General features: G+C 57.0%; 1 protein-coding gene across 1 annotated transcript in view; it reads right to left on the bottom strand.

Moving 5' to 3' along the window:
- The window catches only part of MAST3 (microtubule associated serine/threonine kinase 3), a 63659-nt gene extending 42704 nt beyond the window's left edge, over positions 1-20955 (bottom strand). The window contains 2 exon segments of the mRNA XM_030540252.1: positions 19792-19881; positions 20849-20955. Coding sequence (XP_030396112.1) covers positions 19792-19881; positions 20849-20895 — 137 coding nt within the window. The 5' untranslated portion in view covers positions 20896-20955.
- Between the last annotated feature and the right edge of the window lie 2935 nt (positions 20956-23890).

The raw sequence follows: 23890 nt of genomic DNA, 5'->3' as shown, positions 1-23890 counted from the left end.
CAATACAATGCATCATTTTTTGTAGAGACACGACCACCCTGCATGCTCTCGCTCCGGAGGTTTATTTTTAAAGTGAACACAAATCTTTGGCTAGGTTAGTTCCAGTAATCTCTATACAGACAGATTCTGATGATATTTCCTGTTTCTGCGCACTCCACCCTCGGTGCTACAGCTATCTCGCGCCATTTTAACCCTGCCCAATGCATCAGCTGCATCTGGCTCCCTTCCTCCAAAACAAGCAAGCCTTGTGCAAAAACAGCTTCTCACTCTTAAAGTTAGGAGTGAGGGGCACCAACCCAGCCCCCAATGTCCTGGCTCTAATCCTACATTTGTAAGTTTTGCCAAAAATGGAGTGGAAAACAGCTGTCAGCAAAAATCAGGTTATTTACAGAAGAATGTGACCCTCAGTGAGGCACATTTCCAAAGTCACCTTCCAGCAGCACCACAGCAACTATCACACGTCAAGCACACTCTCACAGACAAGGAAACTGTTACAGCAACTGTGACCCAAAAGCCCCTCACAACAACCTGTGAGAGCACAAGAAAACCTGCTACAGAAGACAGGAAGTAAACACCGCAGCAAGTTGAGAACTGCATCATCTGACCTATCTCATTATCACAGCCCCAGGCCATGTCCACAGCATCAGTATTAGATTTATTTCATGAATATAAGCAAGGCAATCCCACCCCAGGCTGCCCAGCAAGTGAGACAGGAAGCAGAGTCTGAGAGCTAGAACATCAGTGCACAATGCATTCAGGTGTCTTGTTCCTTTCCTACAGAGCCAGGCCTAAGATGGGGCCTGTCACATTTCTCCATTAAATGTTTAAAGAAATAAGCATCTGGTTAAAAAACACCTGCCAATGCACCACAAGGCCAGGGTGGCTCAGAGGAACGGGTCACAGGCCCCTTTGCCTTGGACATGGGCTCAAATCAAAACCTGGTCACAATGTGACCAGCTGTTATCAGCTGGCTGCTGTCTAGTGGCTTGTGGGAAAGGACTGGATGGTCTAGACAAGGAATTGGCAACCTTTGGCATGTGGCCCATCAGGGAAAGCCCTTGGCACGCCGAGCCGGTTTGTTTACCTGCCGTGTCCGCAGGTCTGGCCAATCGCAGCTCCCACTGGCCGCGGTTCGCCGCTCCAGGCCAATGGGGGCTGCAGGAAACAGTGCGGGCCGAGGGACGTGCTGGTCCTACCTTCAAAACAGGCCCAGTCTGGAGCGCTGGGTCCAACACGGAGCCCTGCCAGGGCAGGAGGAGGCAGAGAGTGAAGCTTGCACTGCAGCTGCCCAGTTTGACTCTGATTGGAGGATTTAACTGGCGCATTTCACCAGCATTCACTTCAACTCAAACATTTTTAGTTCAAGTAAAAGCCACGCAAGGGGCCAAGCAAGTCCACTCAAGTTAGTGAAACCGCATCTGCTGCACAAGACCCAACTGCGGACTCCGCAGGCACAGTGCACACTGTTCCTGGATGAGGATTGCAAGGCAATCCCAGGTGCTTCCCTGCAACGCCCCCACTCCGATGAGCCCAATCTCTTCCCTCTCTGGGCATCACACAGGCGTATGGGACATAATACAAACCACACGAGTCACCCGGGCACATTTTCAATATGTCCAGTCTGATATCACAGGAGAATTACACCTTCATTTAAAAACCAGGGGCTCAGTGACTAGGCAGGCCACAGTTCACACTGTAACCACGAGACAAGGCGCTGAGTCTGGACTCCTGGGTTCTATTCACGAATCTTGCTGTGAGACCTTGGGCAAGTCACTTCCCCGCTCTGTGCCTCAGTGTCCTTACTTCTGAAATGGGTACATGGCAACATCCAAGAGAAGAGCATTGAGACGGCCGGACTAAAAGCACGATGTCAAGTAGCTCATTTTTTAAAAATGAAACTGGCATCAGGCAATCAGATCAGGGTGCAACAGGTAATGTTGCTAGTATAGACCAGGGTTTAAATGGCTAACAATCGCAAAATGATGTCAGTCACAACTAAACTATTGCCTTCAAGATGACAGTGTAATTCAGCTGGCCCTGTTAACCGATTTCTCAGGCCCTGTCTACACCATTCGGGGAAACTGTCAGCCGCCTTCTAGCATGAACTGTAGTAGCTCACTAGAAAGATGCTAGCTTGCTTACCCAGGCCTGAAAAAGTATGCTATCTGGGCCATTCACCTCAGATCAATTTACAGATAGCAGCTGTGATGCACGTGCTTAGTCCCAGCACAATCACACACTCCTCTCTACATTGTTGTAACTCAACAGTGCGTTCAGACAATTCCCTCCGCATGGTGACTTCTTTACTTTTTAACAGTCTGCATGGTCAAAGAATTTCAGAACTTCCTACTGGAATATAATGAAGTACAGCACAGAGCAGGCAGCAGCATCACCAACTCCAACTGTCCAAAAGTTATGAGGCAGAACCCCCAAAAATCATGAGTGGGCTTAAAACTCATGAGATTCTAAAATCAAATGTGTTTCGGGTTCTTTGCACTAACTGGGGGGCAGAGGGAGAGCCTTTAGGTCACACTTTGGTCACATTTTCAAGCTTTTCTCTGCAACCATGAGGGCTAGAAACTTACTTGAACAAAAGCTAAAGCACATGCTTAAGTGCTTGCAAGACCAGGGCCTGCTTTTTCTGCTAAGTCCCGAGGCCTTAATCAATCGAACCCCATCCTAACACAACGGGCACAACTAAACATCTTGAAGCCACCTGCCCACGACACTAGAGTTCTGATGTGATAGCAAGATTTTGCTGTAAGAGAGGCTGATGTCAGAGTGCTGGGCTGTCGTCACACCAACATGCAGTTCTGACACCCAGGCAGGAAAAAAGGGTCAGTTAAAATATCAAGATAAACGAAGATCACTCAGAGGCTGCTCCCTCCTGCTCTGCTGAGCTGTTCCAGCACCGCACCAGCCATTTCAACAGCCACGCGGCAGGAAACTAGGATTCCTCATACATTATAGGGCTCTTCATCGTACCAAACACCCCGGTACGTTTCTTAGCGATTATAAAATACACTGCACTATAATTGTGTCTCTGGGTCTAGCAATACCAATGAACCACAAGAGCACTGCCCAAGCCCTTGGGGAGAATTACGGCCTCCTTAGGTTCAGCTGGATGCATATGACACTTTTAAATTATCACTCTGATTATGTGTATTTTTTTTAAAAGTCATTTCACGGAACATTCATTTCACAGATGTGCTTCCATGAGGACAATTATTATTATACAAGATAGAGCGGTGCCAGTCATACACCCACCAATACAACTGAAGTTGACACTTTATCCCGAAATTGTCGTCCCCCCACATCATTTAATTGGGACATTTTGTCCCCAAACTTGCACTCATCAAGTTTTACACATGTGGGTCAAAGAGACAAAATCTTTAAAGCTGTGGTTTGCAGGACTGGGCCCTGGAACGGACAGTTTTACAGTTGTATCTCAGTCTGTGTGCAAGTGAGTCAAATGCCCACATTGTATAAACATATCAAAGATGCTCACTCCTGGATTAAATGTGGTACCAGAGATTTCAAATCTCGCTCTCTATCAAAATGTTGCCCCCACTGTTCACTTGTTAAATTTTCATACATGCACCTTTGTGCTTTCCTCCAGGCTGCCCCTCACACCCTGTACACATTCTCAAAGCCCCGTCCCAGTTCTCCTTAAACCCCTTCTCAAAGCTCTCCTTTGCCCTGATGCTGCAAACAACTTGCCAATGGCTAGGCTGCTGCCATGCGAAAATCACTGCCTGTCGCCCTGACCACTACTGTCGCATTGTTTCCTTGCACTCCCATCTGTAACCACATGTTGTCTCTTGGTTTATGCTCCAACTGTTGGGGCAGGTTTGTGGGTTTTTTTGTTCTGGGTTTGTACAACAGGTCCTGGCCCCTGACTAAGGCTCGTAGGCACTAAGATAATACTAATAATAAATAGGAGCCCTTTTTAGGGAGCAAACATTTTAAAAAGTAGATTAATCACTCTTCTGAATTTAAATAAAATCTGAATTCCATGTTTTTAGGGAAGCATTTTATAGATTCATAGATTCATAGACTCTAGGACTGGAAGGGACCTCGAGAGGTCATCGATTCCAGTCCCCTGCCCTCATGGCAGGACCAAATACTGTCTAGACCATCCCAAATAGACATTTATGTAACCTACTCTTAAATATCTCCAGAGATGGAGATTCCACAACTTCCCTAGGCAATCTATTCCAGTGTTTAACTACCCTGACAGTTAGGAACTTTTCCCTAATATCCAACCTAAATCTCCCTTGCTGCAGTTTAAGCCCATTGCTTCTTGTTCTATCCTTAGAGGCTAAGGTGAACAAGTTTTCTCCCTCCTCCTGATGACACACTTTTAGATACCTGAAAACTGCTATCATGTCCCCTCTCAGTCTTCTCTTTTCCAAACTAAATAAACCCAATTCTTTCAGCCTTCCTTCACAGGTCATGTTCTCAAGACCTTTTGTCATTCTTGTTGCTCCACTCTGGACCCTCTCCAATTTCTCCACATCTTTCTTGAAATGCGGTGCCCAGAACTGGACACAATACTCCAGTTGAGGCCTAACCAGTGCAGAGTAGAGCAGAAGAATGACTTCTCGTGTCTTGTTTACAACACACCTGTTAATGCATCCCAGAATCACGTTTGCTTTTTTTGCAACAGTATCACACTGTTGACTCATATTTAGCTTGTGGTCCACTATGACCCCTAGATCTCTTTCTGCCATACTCCTTCCTAGACAGTCTCTTCCCATTCTGTATGTGTGAAACTGATTGTTCCTTCCTAAGTGGAGCACTTTGCATTTGTCTTTATTGAACTTCATCCCGTTTACCTCAGACCATTTCTCCAATTTGTCCAGATTATTTTGAATTTTCTGAGCTTGTCGAACTAGACGGTGAAGCCACTCAGCCCTCACACAGGCTAGTGCCGGGGACCATCAGAAAATACACAACAAAAAAAGATTAACGTTTTTGGGAAAAATGAGCTCTGGCCATTCCAGCAGCAGCCAGTCATTTAGTGTCGCTCCTCAGGGCAAACAGAGCTCCCCTGGTCTGGGAACAAGACCTGCTTGGTGGGAGAGGGGTGAAATGCTCTGGCCTGGTGCTGGCTGGGGGAGAGAGCAGGAACATGGGTAATACTTGCAAAACTGAGATCTGGTCTGCACCAAAGACCTGTATCGCTCAGGGGTGCGAACAATCCACACCCCTCAGCGACACAGTGATACGGACCTAACCCCACATGTAGACAAGGCTATGTCAGCGGGAGAACTTCTCCTCCCACAGCACACCTACCGCCTCGCAGGGAGGTGGGCTAACTACGCTGACGCGAGAGCTCTCTCCTGTTGGCGTACAGCGTCTTCAATAAAGCGCGGCTGCTGCGCCAACGCAGCATTTTAAGCGTTAACTTGCCTTGAGCAGCGCACTGCTAAGGCCCTATCCACATGGCAGGAACCTTGCTAACAGTGGTTATTTTAATGGCTGGGTTTAAACCCAGCCTAATTTGGGCAGAAATTCCTGTCCCAAGGACTGAAATCTATTCTAGATGATAAGGACAGAGATGCTGGTGTGGCTAGCACCACTCCAGCTGGAGTGTGCACAGGACCTGGATGGCAACAGTCTTGCCTGGGAAACTCCAAAGATCTTACAGACCAAACGCCCCACTGCTGAATCCTCCTACTTGTCTCCTTAGCTGGGGACTGGCCTGACTCTGAGGTGGCTCCCCCTCCAGAGCACTACTCCCTAGCCTGAGCTCCATCCTGCTTATCACCCTGGCTCTACAGCTGGGCACCCTGAAGTGTCTTTAATCCCCCTGCAATTACCTCCACTGCTCTGGGCCCGTCCCCACCTCCTCCAGCCCAGAGCTCAGCAGCTCCAAGCAGGAGAGGAACCCAGCCTGAGCAGAGCTTTAGTACGGAGACCTGGAACATCCTCTCCCCAGGGTGGCAGGACTTGGGGGCCCCAAATCCTGAGTCACAGACACCCATCACACATCCCCCCCACTGCATGTAACCCCCCTGCATACAGAGACCCCTCACTGCATGTAGCCCCAAAAGCACTGGAACAGTTTTTAATGGTGGGGGGGCTGAGAGCCAAACTGTAAATCCTGTATGTGATAGAAACTACTTCAAACCAGGTGGGACCCACCCAGCTCCAGGACCTATGTGTAGCCTCCATCGTGTACAGAGCACCCCCCCCCAATTCATGTAACCCCCCAGGTTAGAGGCCCCCTCTTCATGTAACCCCAATGCTGCATGTAACCTGTGCCACTGCTTGTGAGCACCGCTCACACCTTGCAGTGATAACACCTCGCCCCCTACTGCATGCAGCACCCCCCCATTCTCCTCCCCCAGCACCTAGCACTGCTCCCCCACTACATGCAGTTCCCCCCTCCTCCCGCACTGCATGCAGCCCCCTTTCCCCCCATCCGAACCGACTGCATGCAGCCCCCCATTCCTCTAGTACTGACCCTCCCACTCCCCCTAGCATTGCCCCCTCACCGCATGCGGCCCCCCCGCACCTAGCACTGCCCCCTACCGCATGCAGCCCCCACGCACCTAGCACTGCCCCCCCACCGCATGCGGCCCCCGCGCACCTAGCACTGCCCCCTCACCGCATGCGGCCCCCCAACCCCTAGCACTGCCCCCTACCGCATGCAGCCCCCCAACCCCTAGCACTGCCCCCCCACCGCATGCAGCCCCCCAACCCCTAGCACTGCCCCCCCACCGCACGCAGCCCCCCCCGCACCTCTTGGAGCGCTGCAGCAGGTCGCCCTGGCCCCGCTGGCCCCGGTAGCCGGGCGGCGCCGCACCCCAGTAGCTCGGGTCCGACATCCCCGCCGGGCCCAGCCGGCACCAAACCGCGGCGCGGAGCAGCGGGCCCAGCAGCCTCCGAGCGCGGCGCAGCGAGGCCCGCCCCGGGGCTGGGCCCTGCCGCCTCACAGCCCGGCCCGGCCCGCCCCCGCCAGGGGCCTCCCCTCCGCGCCAGGCCGGCCCCCCCCGCCCCCCGGAGCTCCCCTTCCTCCCCCCGCACCTCTGCCCCCCCTCCTGCCCTCCCGAGCTCCCCTTCCTCCCCCCCGCACCTCTGCCCCCCCTCCTGCCCCCCGGAGCTCCCCCCCGCACCTCTGCCCCCCGTAGCTCCCCTTCCTCCCCCCCGCACCTCTGCCCCCCGTCCTGCCCCCCAGCTCCCCTTCCTCCCCCCGTCCTGCCCTCCCGAGCTCCCCTTCCTCCCCCCCGCACCTCTGCCCCCCGTAGCTCCCCTTCCTCCCCCCCGCACCTCTGCCCCCCGTCCTGCCCCCCCAGCTCCCCTTCCTCCCCCCGCACCTCTGCCCCCCCTCCTGCCCTCCCGAGCTCCCCTTCCTCCCCCCCGCACCTCTGCCCCCCCTCCTGCCCCCCGGAGCTCCCCCCCGCACCTCTGCCCCCGTCCTGCCCCCCAGCTCCCCTTCCTCCCCCTGCACCTCTGCCCCCCCTCCTGCCCTCCCGAGCTCCCCTTCCTCCCCCCCGCACCTCTGCCCCCCGTAGCTCCCCTTCCTCCCCCCCGCACCTCTGCCCCCCGTCCTGCCCCCCCAGCTCCCCTTCCTCCCCCCGCACCTCTGCCCCCCTCCTGCCCTCCCGAGCTCCCCTTCCTCCCCCCCGCACCTCTGCCCCCCGTCCTGCCCCCCCAGCTCCCCTTCCTCCCCCCGCACCTCTGCCCCCCTCCTGCCCTCCCGAGCTCCCCTTCCTCCCCCCCGCACCTCTGCCCCGTAGCTCCCCTTCCTCCCCCCCGCACCCCTGCCCCCCGTCCTGCCCCCCCAGCTCCCCTTCCTCCCCCCCGCACCTCTGCCCCCGTAGCTCCCCTTCCTCCCCCCCGCACCCCTGCCCCCCGTCCTGCCCCCCCAGCTCCCCTTCCTCCCCCCGCACCTCTGCCCCCCCTCCTGCCCTCCCGAGCTCCCCTTCCTCCTCCCGCACCTCTGCCCCCCCTTCCTCCCCCCCTCCCGCCCCCCCGAGCTCCCCTTCCTCCCCCCCGCACCTCTGCCCCCCCTCCTGCCCCCCGGAGCTCCCCTTCCTCCCCCCCGCACCTCTGCCCCCCGGAGCTCCCCTTCCTCCCCCCCGCACCTCTGCCCTCCGTCCTGCCCCCCCAGCTCCCCTTCCTCCCCCCCGCACCTCTGCCCCCCCAGCTCCCCTTCCTCCCCCCGCACCTCTGCCCCCCGTAGCTCCCCTTCCTCCCCCCCGCACCTCTGCCCCCCGTCCTGCCCCCCTGGGGCTCCCCTTCCTCCCCCCGTCCTGCCCCCCCTGAGCTCCCCTTCCTCCCCCGCACCTCTGCCCTCCTGTCCTGCCCCCCCTCCTGTCCCCCGGAGCTCCCCTTCTTCCCCCCCCCGCACCTCTGCCCTCCCGTCCTGCCCCCCCTCACCTCTGCCCCCCAGAGCTCCCCTTCCTCCCCCTCCCGCATCTCTGCCCTCCTGTCCTGCCCCCCCCTCCTGCCCCCCGGAGCTCCCCTTCTCCCCCCCCACACCTCTGCCTTCCCATCCTGCCCCCCCTCCCTCACCTCTGCCCCCCGGAGCTCCCCTTCGTCCCCATCCCGCATCTCTGCCCTCCCGTCCTGCCCCCCCACACACACCTCTGCCCCCCGGAGCTCCCTTTCCTCCTCCCCCGCACCTCTGCCCTCCCGTCCTGCCCCCCCCGGCCCTCTGCCCCCCCGTGCCCGGCCTGCCCCCCCATCCTGCCCTCCCCAGAGCTCCCCGCCCGGACCTCTGCCCCCTCTGAGCTCCAAGCCCCCCTCCTTCCCACCCCGTGCCCTCTGCCCGCCCCGTGCCTGGCCAGCCCCCTGGAGCCCACCTCCCTCTCGGGATCCCAGCTCCCCTCCTCCGCCCCCCAGGACCTCTGCTCCCCTCCGCGCCCAGCCAGCCCCCTGGAGCCCTCCTTCCTCCCCCCTCCCGGGACCTCTACCCGTCTCTGAGCTCCGAGCCTCCCTTTCCCCTCTGGGCCCCCCTTCCTCCCCCCCCGGTCCTCTGCCCCCTTCTGAGCCCCCCTGGAGCCCCCCTTTGTCCCCCCCAGGACCTCTGTTCCCTTCTGAGCCCCCCTGGAGGCCCCCTTCCTCCCTCCCAGGACCTCTGCCCCCCACCCCAATTGGAGCCTGCCCCCAAGACCATAACTGAGATCGCTGTGCCTCCAAGTCCCCCCCCCACTGAGCCCCCCACATCTGCCTCCGGGCCTGCCCCCACTGAGCCTTCCTCCCACAACACCCCACCTTCCAGTCTGAGCCTACCCCCAAGCTCCACACACACACTGAGCCCCTTCCCAAGCTCCCCTTCCTCCCCCCATCCTGCCCCCCCGAGCTCCCCTTCCTCCCCCCGTCCTGCCCCCCTGAGCTCCCCTTCCTCCCCCGCACTGAATCTGTGACATCCCAGTTGTCTCCACCGCGACCGTCTGATGTAATACCCAGTGCAGCAGCACTCCCACAAGAGAAGCCGTCCCATCTGGGCCAAATGAAGGATCTTCGGCACTAAGCTAGGAGGAGGAGACCGAATGTTACAAGAAAGTTAAACTGCTGTTTGTGTAAATGTTCTCTTACTTTGGGCTTGCTAGGGATGAAAAGCCTCCTTTAAGGTGTTAAGCAAATGGGTCGCAGCAGGAACAGAACCCCAGAGCCACAGGAAAGCAATCCCCGCCACAGCGAGGGAATTGGGTTAGGCAAGAGCAGGAGGCTTTTCCACTCTGTGGTCACATAGTGTGGAGTGTCTTAAAGTTGCAGAAATGTATTTTTAAATCTGCCTAGCTTCTTCCTTCATTGGCAGAAGAGCTCCAGACAGCACGTTACAGATTTTGCATGTTCTTTTCTTAGGCTTGGTCTACACACAGCATTTGTACCAGTCTCTCACTACGTGGCTAGGGGTGTGAGTTTCTATTGGAACAGTGATACTGGTGCAATCCTCGTGTGGATGCAGTTCTACCAGTATACTAGCATAGAGGGAATACACTATCTGCCCTGGGGAGCTGTTCTGCTCTACCGGCACTGGCACAGTTAACGGGGTACCGCTTTCGTGTTTAGACAAGGCCTCCAGAAAGCTGTGAACTTCCACTGCTCTTGCTGCATTTCACCCTTGAACCACAATCCCCTGCAACAAGCCAAACTCAGCCCTACTGGCAGAGCTCCCTGTGGTGGTGAAGCTTAGTGCCAAGCGAGTCTGGCTCTCCAGTTACGAGGCTTGTCTGTTCAACCCCTTCCCTTTTTACAAGTAACGCGGGGAGCCTCCCATCTCTTCCTTTGGTACAGTTTAGCTCCTACCCAACCAGGAGTTTAGTGCCTAGAAATCGAAATTAAAAGAGAAACCTGGACCCAATCTCAGCCTTCGTATAGCTACATTAATGAGAAATCACACACAACGAAGAGTGTCCGATGCTTTTCAGCCAGACGGATCTCCCAGTGCATTTACAAACCATGGACTTGACTCTGCAGTGCGACCCACATGCAGTGCTGAAGAAACGGGGACAAAGGGGAACAACTGTATTGGGGCCCTACACTCAGGAGTGTCCCCAAAACATCTGACTGGGGTGAAATTGAAGGTGGTGAGGCCTCGGCGAACACGATGCACCTGGGCCTCAAATTTCTCCTGACAGGCTTGACCACATGGACGGACCCCATTGCTTGTCCTTGGCCCCAATGGTACTGAGCATGCCCAGGAATCCATCCGTGCCAACCTCACTGCCGGGTCAGGGTCTATAGGGATCACTTCGCCCTGGACTGACCAGCAGTTTCCTGCTGAGCAGGACACATCACGCGTTTAACAACACAGAGCAACACTACATAACTTTTCAGGGCAGGAAATGAAGACAAATACCACAGCCAAGGAAAACGACACAGGGGATTTAGGGAGGCAGGAAGCAATTACTAATGCTGGAATTTAGCCAGGACACTACAGTTACCAAGAGTGCCCCTAAATCTTTAATGACTACAAGTGGTCAAGATCTCAGTTTACATCTTATCCCCAAATCAGCACCCCCAACAGTATTTTGCATGTTCGAGCATCTGTTCGTGACTGCAGGAAAGGGAAACACATGCTTGAACCTGGGTGCTTTGGAGAGTTCCATGCAGGTACTTGCAAGGCCCAGCCCTGCTTCATTTGAGAGCTGACAAGATCACAGCAAAAGGCAGTATGGGTGCAGCCTAATTAACACAAACAATAAGACACACAGTCGTTAAAGCAAGGGAGTTCTGAGGACTACCAAGACACCCAGAGCTCAGCCACATTGTGCCTATGTAAAGCAAGCCACCTCCCCCAATCCAGTCGTCATTGTGCTTCCAGCAAGACCCTTTATGCTGGAAACACTGCATCACCATGACAACTTCCTCCATCACACTCTTCTTGGTGCCGCAGTTAGAGCGCTAATGCAGAAAGGAGCATCTGCATTGACATGTTCCTGAGAGCCAGCAATGGGTTTTCAGCAGCCACGCTGGGGAAGCATCGGAGGGTTTTTATTAGTGAACATGTCAGTGAGTTTGAGGGAGGGAACAATTAGCACATAATGATCTGACCAGCCCCAGTGGCCTCCAGCTGGGAGATCCAAAACCATGCCCCTAACCTCTGTTTGCTGGAAGCTGGGAATGGCCACAGGGGATGGATCACTTGATGATTCTCTGTTCTGTTCATTCCTTCTGGGGCACCTGGCTCTGGCCACTGTCAGAAGACAGGATGCTGGGCTAGATGGACCTTTGGGCTGACCCAGCATGGCCGTTCTTATGGCCTTCAGTTGCCTTTTTTCATGTATGTTGCCCAAGGGCTGGATTCAAGGAGGACAAAACCTTCAAAGTAAATTTCCAACCACCACTCTTTCCCCTGCAATAAGGTAACTAGAAGAGCAAATTAAATTGCACCTAGAGGTGGGAGTCCTCCCGCACTGTGCAAACATGGCTCCAAAGCCTTATCTATACTGGGGAAATTTCATGTCCCTCAGAAGATTTTACATAACCAGCTAGAGTTTTAAGGGGGAGGCATAGCACAGTGGTTTGAGCATTAGCCTGTTAAACCCAGAACTATGAGCTCAATCCTTGAGGGGGCCATTTAGGGATCTGGGGCAAAAATCTGCCTGGGGGTTGGACTAGATGACCTCCTGAGGTCCCTTCCAACCCTGATATTCTATGATGATCTAACCCTGCACAGAGCCATCCACACTGGTCTCCCAGGCAGCTGTGGCACTGAGTTGGCTTTAGCAATCTTCACAGAATTTCCCTAGCGTAGACATGTCTAGAGCCTGCACTTCAGCAGCCCAGGCCCTTGCTAAACACTTCCCCACCTTTATGCAGAAAGCAAGTGGCAATTTTATTGTCATGCCCAGAAAGTTTCTTTTTGTATGCAAAATAAATGTCCTTCCTGAGACCCATGAATCTGATTACTACAGTGCTGGTCAACAAAGAAAATCTGTAGGCTTGCTGCTTTCCCACGGCCTGAGAGACCAGATTCCATGCCTCAGCCATTCATATCCTGCAAAGTGCAGTTTGGATGACTCTTGCTGTATTTATGATTAAACTGGTTGCTGACTGGCTGGCAAGGTCACTTATCAGAGACCTCCCTTACTCACCCTGCCTTGTACAGCCACTTCTGGGCACAGTATCTCATACTTGTGTTGGAGATAGGGTGACCAGATGTCCTGATTTTATAGGGACAGTCCTGATATTTGGGGCTTTTTCTTATATAGGCTCCTATTACCCCCCCACCCCCATCCCAATTTTTCACACTTGCTGTCTGGTCATCCTAGTTGGAGAATTCTCTCATGCATTTATATTAATCAAGTGAGATCTCTGTAAGGTTGGAAAGCCTGCAACAGGGAAAGGAAAAACAGAGAGATAATGCCCCACCCCGTGTTTTAATTCATCTCCTGGCTTGATTAGTAGGGTAGGTGCTAAGTGATCCCAAGTGTAAATTGCTTGTTACCACCTTTTCAGAGAATATACAACAGCTGCCTGAAAAGCACAGTCTATAGCCTTTTAAATGTCAACTGTCAAACCAAACACTGCAGCAAACAGGGCAAGTATCTGGAAAGCATGAACAAGAGCAGTTAAGTGTCAGAGGTTCTCTAGAGAGCTTCCAACATGGTTTGAATCTTAAATTAAATTGTCCTAACTGATGTCGGCATACAGCTGCAGAAGTGATTACATTACTTGTGTGAGTTTACACTTTGCTCCTTGCATCGGTGGTGCGTGTCCTCACCAGGAGCACTTGTACCAATTGGACAGTCAGTGTGGGGCATTGTGGGATGGCTTCTGAAAGCCAGCGATAGTGGATGTAAGCAACGCAGTGTCTACATTCTCACTGTGTTGCCCTAACTACATCGACATTGACTCTACATCTCTCATGGAGGTGGAGTTCATAAGTCAATGTAGCAGGCGAGTTTCGTTAGTGGGAGAGAAATTTTGGTGTAGTCATTTACAGAGTTAGGTCGACATAAGCTAACTTGCATCTACCTAACTCTGTGGTGTAGAGCAAGGCAGAGACTTTAAAGGGAGTTCTCTCTGCCTGAACCACTGAAGAATCACTCTGGAACTACTCTCTTGCTTGCACATTACCTAGGCCTGGGTAAACAGGTGCAACCTCACTGATTGAAGAGAATTTGGTCCCATAATCCTACTTGTATAAGAATTAAACCAAACAGGCCTAAGAACTAAACATCAGCAACAAAACCCTGAAAAATAAGCACCTCCACCCACAGGATTCTATTCTAATAGAAGTTTCACTCAAAAAAGCAACACTTTTCACCTTCTTCTGCAGCATGAGGCATGGGTCACTTGCAGGTTTGAACTAGTGTAAATGGTGACTTCTCCATAACCTGAAGTCCTTAAACCATGCTCTGAGGACTTCAGGAACTCAGCCAGGGGTTAGGGGTCTATTCTAGGAGTGCCTGGGGGGGTTCCAGGCTCCAACATGTGGGAGGTCAGACTAGCCAATTTGAGTTATAGTGGAGATATACCCATCTCCTAGAGCTGGAAGGGACCCCGAAGGGTCATCAAGTCCAGCCCCCTGCCTTCACTAGCAGGACCAAGTACTGATTGTGCCCCAGATCCCTAAGTGGCCCCCTCAAGGATTGAACTCACAACCCTGGGTTTAGCAGGCCAATGCTCAAACCACTGAGCAATCCCTCCCCCCTGAGTCCCCATCTCCCTGCAGTGCATTCTGAAACTGGAAATAAGTTGAAGGCAGACATCTGGAATAAGCTTTGTGGCACTGCAGCATCTCCCCACTGTGGTTTGGTTTAGCATCTTTTCCCCTGTGGAAAGAACAATAACTACCGGAGAAAGAACATGCATAATTCTGTGCCATAATGAAGCAGAATCAGAGGTTGGCATCAAACTCTAGCAGGACAATTAAGCTCAGCAGAGAAGAGGTGATTCTTAGTTTGACTGTTTCTGTACAGTTACCTCACTGAATTCCTTCTCTGTAAAATGGCAGCTCATCCCTTCAGACCTTGGTGCCCCTACTGCCAACTTACTGATGCAGAAACACAAACCACTTAGAAACTCACAGCCAGTCGAACAGCCACCAGCACCCCAGGATCTCTCCTGGGTTCAGCTTGGAAAAGGTTTAGAATTTTGCTTTCTTAGGATGTTCTGAGGGCTCTCTGCACTCCCAGACCTGTTCTTCCCACGAGAAGTGTCAGTCCCACAGTGGGGGGTTGGATTTACATGTTGGGAGACTCCTCAAGGAGGAAAATGGCAAGATGCTGGATGGTGCAAGCCAGCAGAACTCCCTCTGCTGGACCACGAGAGAGCAAAGCACCATGGATTCCCCATCTCTGCTCATGTAAAAATGCACTCAACCAAAAGGTCTCTAGCCTCTGGTTTATCGACAGCATATGCTGGGCTGGTTGGCACACAGCCACACACACACACAGTCATGGCATACACAAGCACAAATACATACACACACACACACAGTGAATTGACTGTGCTCAATATGCACTCAAATCTAATTAGCACGAGAAGAAAGAGTCAAAGGGTTCCTAGGCAAACATCCAGGTGAGAAGGAGCATGAGCCTTTCTGCTGATGCCCTTGTGACATGACATGTGTTGTGTCACTCAGACCCGCTTAGCAGGTTAGTGCCACTGGCACCAGGTATCTGCACCCTGTGATGTAGGAGAGATGCCTTTTGGAAGGGGCGTCAGAGCCCTGATCCTGCACCACTAATGCCAAGGCAGTGAACCAGGCCCTTGGGCTGATCTCAGAGAATCCAGATTTGGGGATCACAACAGGTTTGTCTGGAAAACGATAACACCAAGTGTAACAGATACATACATGCAGCCTCCTGGTGCAGACCAGCCAATCACTAAGGCCTGCCCTGAGCCAACACCCCAGACTCTTGCGCGCGTAGGGTCCAGGGTCCTACCCACCTCACCACCACAGCAACACCTTCTAGACCTTGTGTCTCTCCATGCCCCTCCTCCATCACTCTGTTCACTCAACAATCATCATGACTGGGGCAGGAGCAGGCTCCATCTGGATCAGCCTCCCTACGTCTCTGTTCCCCAGCAGATCTCAGCTGAACACAGCCCCATTCTCCCTTGCCCTGCCCCAAACCTCTCTCCTTCCCCAATTGTCCTTAGTTACACTCAGTAAACGCATCAGTTCAGCAAAGCACTTTGGGATAGAGCGTGTACAACAGGATGCACAGAATAAAGTCACACGTGCACAAAGAGCAGAGCGTGCACACGCACATGCACACAGAGCAGAGCATGCACACGCACATGCACAAAGTGTTCCTGTTAGCTGTAAGCAAGTACCCACTGCAGCTGTAAGGTTTTGAGACCCTTGTCTCTGCTGCCACCAGATCTGACCTCATGAGAAACACGGATCTTCAGACTGCCCTGGAAGCTGCCCTTCTCATTCCCAGCCTGATGCTCAGTCAGGAAAGTGCCTCTTTATGAGACTGCAAAAGAAAAACGCAGCCGCTCAGGCCCTGAGCCTGCAGACTCCCTGTGCTGAGGGGTTCCCTTCCTGCTCCTGGCCATTCCCTGCTTCTCTGCCCTTTTTGGCCAACCTGAAACCAGAGATCTTTGAATCCCAGAGAACAGGGTCCATAGGGCAGGGCAGCCCATGGCCAGAGGCTCAGCCTCAGGTTTGCCTGAGCGGCCACGCCAACATTACGGGGTGCTGGATTTGGAGCACATCCTGGGATTTAGGAAAGTAACAGAACTCAAACTGCATTGCCCGGGTCAGTTGAGGCAGCTCTTGAGGAAGCTCTCTCTGACCCTGGCTTCATCCTGCTCCCTCACTACGACTGCAAGACACACTGCACCTAACGTTGCCTGGCCGAGGCAGGGTTGAAACGTGCTCATTCTGCTCTGCTGCTCTTGAATTCATGTCACTCAGCTCAGCAGTGACCCGGCATGAACGACTGGGGGAATATACCTCCGTGGAACAGGGCCCATAAGTACCGTCCACTCTCTGGGCTTTCAGTTCAGCACCAAGCTCTGCCTCCACAGTTCATGGATCCCGGGTACACACTGGGGCCAGGCCCTGCCTCCCAAGACAAAGCTCTCGGCTGGCTCCTGGGCTGAAATCCCTCCCAAGTGCCCAGAATGAACTAACTACAGTTCCGGGCTAGAGGTGCGAACGCACATACGCAGCCCTTTCTCCCCAGGCCCACAGATTTGCTGCAGGGGAGCACTGCTAAGCAACCCTTGTTTTTCCATGATGCTGGTTCAGATGGACTCAGAAACCTGCGCCCTGCACACACAGAGCTGTGTGCCCTGCCTGGAGAAACCTGAATACATGGCTTCCCACACGCAAACCAGCGGGGGCTGCTGCCTTCAGAGGAGAGGATGCCTCAACCCGCAGCCCCGTCCCGCACTCCGAATTCCTCATCCCCATCCCCCAGCCTGGAGCCCCCTCCTGCACCCCAAGCCCTTCATCCCCGGCCTCACTCCAGAGAACACACCCCCAGCCCAGAGCCCTCACCCCCTCCCGCACCCCAAGCCAATGCCCCGGCCCAGAGCCCCCTCCCACACCCCAAATTCCTCATCCCCAGCCCCACCCCAGAGCTGGCACCCCCAGCCGGAGCCCGCACCCCCTCCCGCACCGCAACCCCAGCCCAGTGAAGGTGAGTGGGGGAGAGCGAGCCAGCAAGGGAGGGGGAATGTAGTGGGCATGGCAGGGCAAGGGGCAGGGCTAGGGTGTTCGGTTTTGTGCAATTAGAAAATTGGTGACCCTAGCCCCTCCCTGGGGGGCTGTGAGCTGGCGGGGGGGTGGGGCCGACATGTTCCCAACTCCCACGGAGCCCCTGCCAGGTCAGACTGATGGAGCTGCTGCCAGACAGCGCGAACCCCCAGCCTTCCCGGGGGGCACACGGCTACTGGGAAGGGAACTCGGCTCCAGAAAATGCTCCCTGCAGCCTGGGAGTGAGCATGACTCCACCGGGTCAGCCACCAGCGCTTGGCCTGGGTGCAGCGGGTCCCCGGAGTACCTGAAAACCACTGGGATCCATGGGGCACCTACTGAGCATTGCCAGTGTCCTCCCGCTGAGCCAGAGAAAGCGAATGGCTGGGAAACAGCCCAAGTCCTTGGTGCATCGTCCCTGCTGCCATGACGCTGCAATACCCAGGTCACGTTCCACCCTCTCCACACAAGGCTGAGTCCTGCCACCCATCGGTGCCCAGGGAACTGATGCAAACAGGCACATTGGCACGAAAAGGAGCTGCCCAGCCTCTTCCCACACCCTTCTCCCCAAGCCCCTGCCACCGGAAATGCCCTCACCCCCTCTGCTGCTGAGCAGGCTTTGGGAGCAGCACCCTAGGGAGCCGGGGCAGTTACAGAGACACCCAGAGGGTACAGTTCCCTGCTGTTACATGCGCGCCTGTCCGGCTAACGGCAGCCGGGGTCCAACTGCTCTCAGTCCAGCTGGTCTCTCTCCAGCTCACATCCACTGCGTGTGGGGGGCAGGCACAGCCTGGCTCTCCAGCTGCAGTCCAGCATTAATGCCCATTTCAGATGGAGCAGGGGCCGAGTGGGAATTAATCTGTCAGACAAAACCCTTCCCATTGCCCCATTAACAGGCTCTCCCTGTTGGAATCAGAGACAAGAGGAGAAGGTGAACTATTAGCCCATAATGCAGAGACCGCGCCAGCCTGATGCACACAGCTGCCTCCCCGCCCAGCCCAATCCAATCCACACAGTCGAGAGCGGGGAACCCCAGTCTGACCCACAGGGCCGGCCCCTCCTAGACAGACCTGCACAGCCAAGCCCCCTAGCCTGTCCCAACCCACACAGCCGAGAGCCAGTCCCCCCACAGAGATGCCCCCCCAGCCTGTCCCAACCCACACAGCTGAGAGCCAGTCCCCCCACAGAGATGCCCCCCGGCCTGGCCTCAACCACACAGCTGAGAGCCAGTCCCCCCACAGAGATGCCCCCCGGCCTGGCCCGAACCACACAGCCGAGAGCCAGTCCCCCCACAGAGATGCCCCCCAGCCTGGCCTCAACCACACAGCTGAGAGCCAGTCCCCCCATAGAGATGCCCCCTGGCCTGGTCCGAACCACACAGCCGAGAGCCAGTCCCCCCACAGAGATGCCCCCCGGCCTGGCCTCAACCACACAGCTGAGAGCCAGTCCCCCCATAGAGATGCCCCCTGGCCTGGCCCGAACCACACAGCCGAGAGCCAGTCCCCCCACAGAGATGCCCCCCCAGCCTGTCCCAACCCACACAGCCGAGAGCCAGTCCCCCCACAGAGATGCCCCCCGGCCTGGCCTCAACCACACAGCTGAGAGCCAGTCCCCCCATAGAGATGTCCCCTGGCCTGGCCCGAACCACACAGCCGAGAGCCAGTCCCCCCACAGAGATGCCCCCCTAGCCTGAAGAGACCCGACCTGCACAGCCAGGAGCAGAGCCCAGGCCATGCAGGACCCCCAGACTGACTCGCAGAGTTGGGCCAGTGGGGTCAGAGACAGGAGTGCTCAGAGCTGGGGAGTTGCTGACAAGCAGGAATGGATGGAGAAGGCAGTGGGGCAGGCTGTCCCCCATGTCAGAGATGCACAGACTGGGCCGGGAGGCTGCCTGCTTGGGGTTAAAGGCGCTGGCGCTCAGGCACTGGCCCCATTTCATAGCAAGAGAAACAAGGTCTCCTACCACCACTGCTGCAAGGCCCCTCGCATCTGAGCCCTGCAGTGCCCATCCCGACAGGCCTGCTAGCAGAGCCCTGCAGCTCCACACGTCATCCAGCAGGGGGAGCACAAGCCAACACTGGATCACAGCTCCAGCTGCAGGCTCCCCATCACCCCTCACTGCCCCTGCCCCGTCCAGCTGTTTGAGGGGAGAGGACAGGTTAACTGCGCAGTGACAATGGGGTGCAGCAGGAGGCTGGGCCCCGCACTGACCCAGGTGATCCCGGCTATAACACAGTGGGCCCCTTGGCTGGACCCCCTTGACTCACCCCCCCGCCCCTGGGGCCATTCATGAGCAGCCTCAGGCAGAAGGTTCCAGGTGCAGCGGAAGGGTGGGCGCGCTCCCCGGCTGTCCTGGCATGGCTGGAACACCCCCCCCCCAAAGGTACAAGGGATGCTGCATGGCAGAACACAGCCCATGGCGGCACTCAGCCATGCCAGGTGCATTCAGCGCTGCAGCAGGAACCTCCTTTGCCTGCCCTGCCCAGGAGGGCACTACAGTTACTGATCTGTGCCCTGCTGCCCTGTGCGAAGGGCTCCCACTCTGAACAGCAGCCAGAAGGTTTACAGCCTGCTGCATGCCCCAGGGCGCACCCAGGGCTGCTCCCTTTCAGCTCTGTCCCGGCCCCAGCTGTGCTGGGTGGTGCTAGGGGACCGCAGGGTCTTACCTCCAGGGATGCAGGGTTAGTAACGGGCTGCAGGGGCTGCAAGGACTGCAAGGGCTCAGCAGGGTCGGGCTCTGGCTACTTGGAGACAAACTGTAAAGCAAGATGCACCAGACCAGTGTGAATTCAAATGCCGCCCCCTCCAGCGCCTCATGCACCCTGGTGCTGGCCAGCAGCCACTCAAGGCCACACTCCAGGTTGCACAGACTCTCCAGTGGGACTTCCTGTGGGGCGTCTTGAGGGTCAGGACTAAGAGGCCCCTCGGAGATGGGGCAGGGCTGGACTATCAGGAGGGGCGAGAAGCACCTGCACAACCGTTTATGTGCAATGAGTCCAAAACTGGAATTGCAGGGAATTGCGGGCAGGGATCAAGGGGCCTGGGCAGAGCAGATGGGGAGCCTGGGGCTGGACTGGCAGGGAGCTGTGGCAGGTCTGGAGTGAGAGGCACTGGCAAAACTGGTGGGGGGGAGCCCAGGGCTGGGGAAGGAGGGGGCTCTGGGTCAGGAGTGAGGGGCACAGGCAGAGCTGGGAGGGGGGTGTCAGGGCTGGGGAAGGAGGGGGCTGCGGGTTGGGAGTGAGGGGCCCGGGCAGAGTGGGAGGTGGAGAGGAGGCCAGGGAAGGAGGGAGCAGCAGGTTTGGATTGAGGGGAACTAGCAGAGCAGGGTGGGGAGCCCAGGGCTAGGGAAGGAGGGGGCTGCGGGTTGGGAGTGAGGGGCACGGGCAGAGCTGGGAGGGGGGAGGAGGGGGCTGCGGGCTGGGAGTGAGGGGCACCGGCATAGCGGGGGGAGGGGGCACCAGGGCTGGATGGCAGCGGGCGCGGCTGGGGGTCTGGGGCGAGGGGCACCGGACCGTGTACCCCCCACCCCCTCCCGGGCTCTAGCCAGACCCCAGCGGTAGGGAAACGCGCCCCAGACCCTGCGCTCTCCCGGCTGGGACCGCGGCTGCAGACGGTCCCGCAGCGCAGGGCGCAGCCCGGGGACCCGTCGGACCGCGCAGCCCCCCAGCAGCGCAGCGCAGCCCCCCCGCACCCCGCGCGTCCCCCGCCCGGCCCCGGACTCACTCCAAGGTCAGGGACGGGATTTTCAGCCGGTCCCTCCGCGATTTCATGGCTGGGGCCACCGCCCCTCCCCGGCCGGCTCCCAGCAGCAGGCAGCGGCCGGCACCAGGCTGCGCTGGAGCGATCTGGGAACCGACCGCCCCCGCCCGGCGCTCAGCAGCTGCGGCTCCCGCAGGGGAGGTGGCCCCCGCCCGGCGCAGGGACGATGCGCTGTGCGGGGCCGGCTCCATCCCCCCTCCCCGCCCCCAGCGCGGCCGGGCCGCCCCCGAAGACCCAGAGCTTGCGCTGCGCAGGGTGGGCTCGAGCCCAGCACCCACCGCATGGCTGGGGGCCAGGAGTTGCTCTCCCCGCCCCCAGACCTGAGGGGAGCCCCAGGCTGTGCAAGCTCCAGGCCCCCCCCCCCCCCCCCCGCAGGGCCTGGGCCATATACAGGCCCATGAGCCTGCAGCAGCCTCCGCTAACAGAGCTGGGTCTTGAGCAGGGCTCACTTTGCGGTGCTGCAACAGACTTGGCACCAGCTCTGAGCCCTTTGCCCAGAGTCTGGGCAACCTTCAGCCCCACAGCAATCTGCCCCCATGTGGGAGGCCAGCTACTCACAGCCCCTGGCCACCAGCCCCATTAGGGTCTCACTCACAGGTCCTGGTCCAGGCGGGAGTCACACTCAAACCACATCCTTCAGAGTCACTTGGATTTCCACAATGCATCAGAAGAGAACAGGGGCCAAACAGGCTCAGTCCAACGGGCCCAATCCTGTGGGCTCCCTGCTTCCTGGCACAGGCCTTGGCACTGCACTGAAGTGCCACTGCAGACACAGGATCAAACCCATCCCTGGATCGACCCTACTGCATGATGCCAGGAGGGATTTGTCTCGGTGCCCAGGCTCCCCTAGCTCAGAGCAAAGTGCCTGGGGCGAGTGGGCAGCTCCACTGTCACTCCCGTTGGTGTCAGTCCCTCCACAAGGTACCAGTGAGAGACTCCGGCCAGAGCCTTCAGTGCTGTCTGGGCATGGGAAGGCTGTGCCGGAGCCAGCGTGGGATGGAGCCGCCCTGAGCACAGAGCAGCCTGGAAGGAGACAGCAAACCACCACCAATCACTTCAAAACAGCCCCATGCTGCACCCACCCCGGCCTTGCCCTGACATGAGTAGTGCCCTGGGCCTGGCTGGGACCGAGGCATATCGCTGGAGCTCCACACTGCAAGGGCCCGTCCCAGCAGGGAAAGGGGCTGAGTAAAGAAAAATGACACCCTTAAAAAGGCACCCTCCTCCCGACTCCAGCAGGGACCACAGTGCTGTCCCAGTCCCAGCTGGGCCCCGCAGCACAAGGGAAGTGCCAGAACTCTCCCCCAGGAGAAAGCCCGTCCCAGAGGGACCTTAAAGCTCATGCTGAAAAGCAGGGCAGGGCAGGCACCCATCCACTCATACTTACATGCTTCCTCGGCGGGGCAGGCTCAGCTCCTTCTGCAAGGAGAGGGAAGAGAAGAGAGGGGTCAGCGAGCCGCTCTCCCCGCCATGCCACAGCAGCTCCTGCCAGCACCGTGACTGCCGCAGCCACAGAGCAGCCGGGGGGATTTCAGGCAGGGAGTGCGTCAGGCGGCACAGTGCCCAGCCAGTGCATCGGACCCCCACAGCCTAGCACAGGCTCTGCCCCTGCCCCCTCTGCCAGCTGGGAGGAGACAAATGGCTGCAGCTCAGCCTTCTCCAGCTCTCAACCAGCGGTGCCAGTGCGTGAGCCTCGCAGCTGGGTGCGAGTTACGGCTGCTAACACACAGGACATGGGGAACTCCCGGGTTCTATTTCTCACTCCCATGCTGGCCCAGTGCAGGTCCTGGGGCACGTCTGGGACCGTTCTCTGGGGCACGTATTGGGAGCACGTAAGGCCTCACTAACTGAGGTTTCTGAAGGTCTTTGAGACCCACAGGCGGAAGAGGCTCAGGGTCACCATGGAGAGGCATGCACCTCGTCTGGGGGAGCCAGACCTCTGCCTAGCGGGGGAGGCTGAGAACGCCAGGCTCTGAGTAGGGAGCCAGGGCAAACCGACTGAGCTCACTCCAGGCTGGGGAAGGCTCCTGCAGCATCCCACAGCTCTGCTCTCCCCGCATCCTGGCAAGCTGCAGCCCTGCTGGGCCTCTTCCTGCATCACTGGTCTGTCACATCTCCTTGGGGTCAGACTGCTATTGGCACCATGGCCCGGGCAGGGGCGGGTGTCTCGGCTGGCTATGTCTGGGTTCTCCCCAAGGCACAGGTGCTGCCCTTAAAGCAACCCTAGCCATGTCGAACATCGGCCCCCAGTGACCCTGCCTCGTGTTCAGAGTCCTGTGGGAGCAGCACTCTCAGATTGTCCGGCGGGTGTAACCCTCCTACACAAACGTCTAACAAATTGCAGAGCTCAGGCTTATCCCCTCCCTTGCCCAGAAGGTCAGGCACAGCGAGTGGCATTTCCCTGCAAAGATCCCTAACCCCAGCATGCAGGAGGGAGACAGACGCATGGGGGAGAATAAGCAAAACAGTGACCTTGTACAGCAGCTGGCAAAGCTGCATTTCAGCCCCTGGGCTGGGGGTGAAAGGCTGCCCATCCCAGGATGCTTTGCTTGGAGGCCTGGCACCCACCCAGCGTTAGCCCACAGCATGCGTGGAGCAGCCAGCGGGCAGCTAGCTCTGTTTACTTTTCCCCTCGTTTGAGAATATTTTTGCAAGAGCTGTTTGCTGGCGTGTGGCATGAGGGGATGAAGGTCAGTTCTTTGGAGGCCCCTGGGAATATCAGAGGGTGGTGCCGGGTGTAACTGCATCTGGGTGTGCACGTCTGTGTGCTGAGGGGCGCAGACGCAGGCTCCACTCAGAGTGTTCGGTGGGGTGCACAAGTGGTAGGTTGTGTGTGTGTGTCACAGTACATGGAGGTGCCTGTGCCTGCACTAAGGTCGAGGAACATTCCCCTGCTAAGGCTGGTGCCTCTTCCACTGCCCTGCCAGCAGCCGGAGGACAGACAGGCTGAGCCCCACACCTGCTCAGATTCCCACGCTCTCCCGCAACGGGCTAACAAATGCACCT

This window comes from Gopherus evgoodei, chromosome 22, assembly GCF_007399415.2.
Source record: "Gopherus evgoodei ecotype Sinaloan lineage chromosome 22, rGopEvg1_v1.p, whole genome shotgun sequence".
Lineage (NCBI taxonomy): Eukaryota > Metazoa > Chordata > Testudines > Testudinidae > Gopherus > Gopherus evgoodei.
This window is presented reverse-complemented; position numbering and strand designations above follow the sequence as displayed.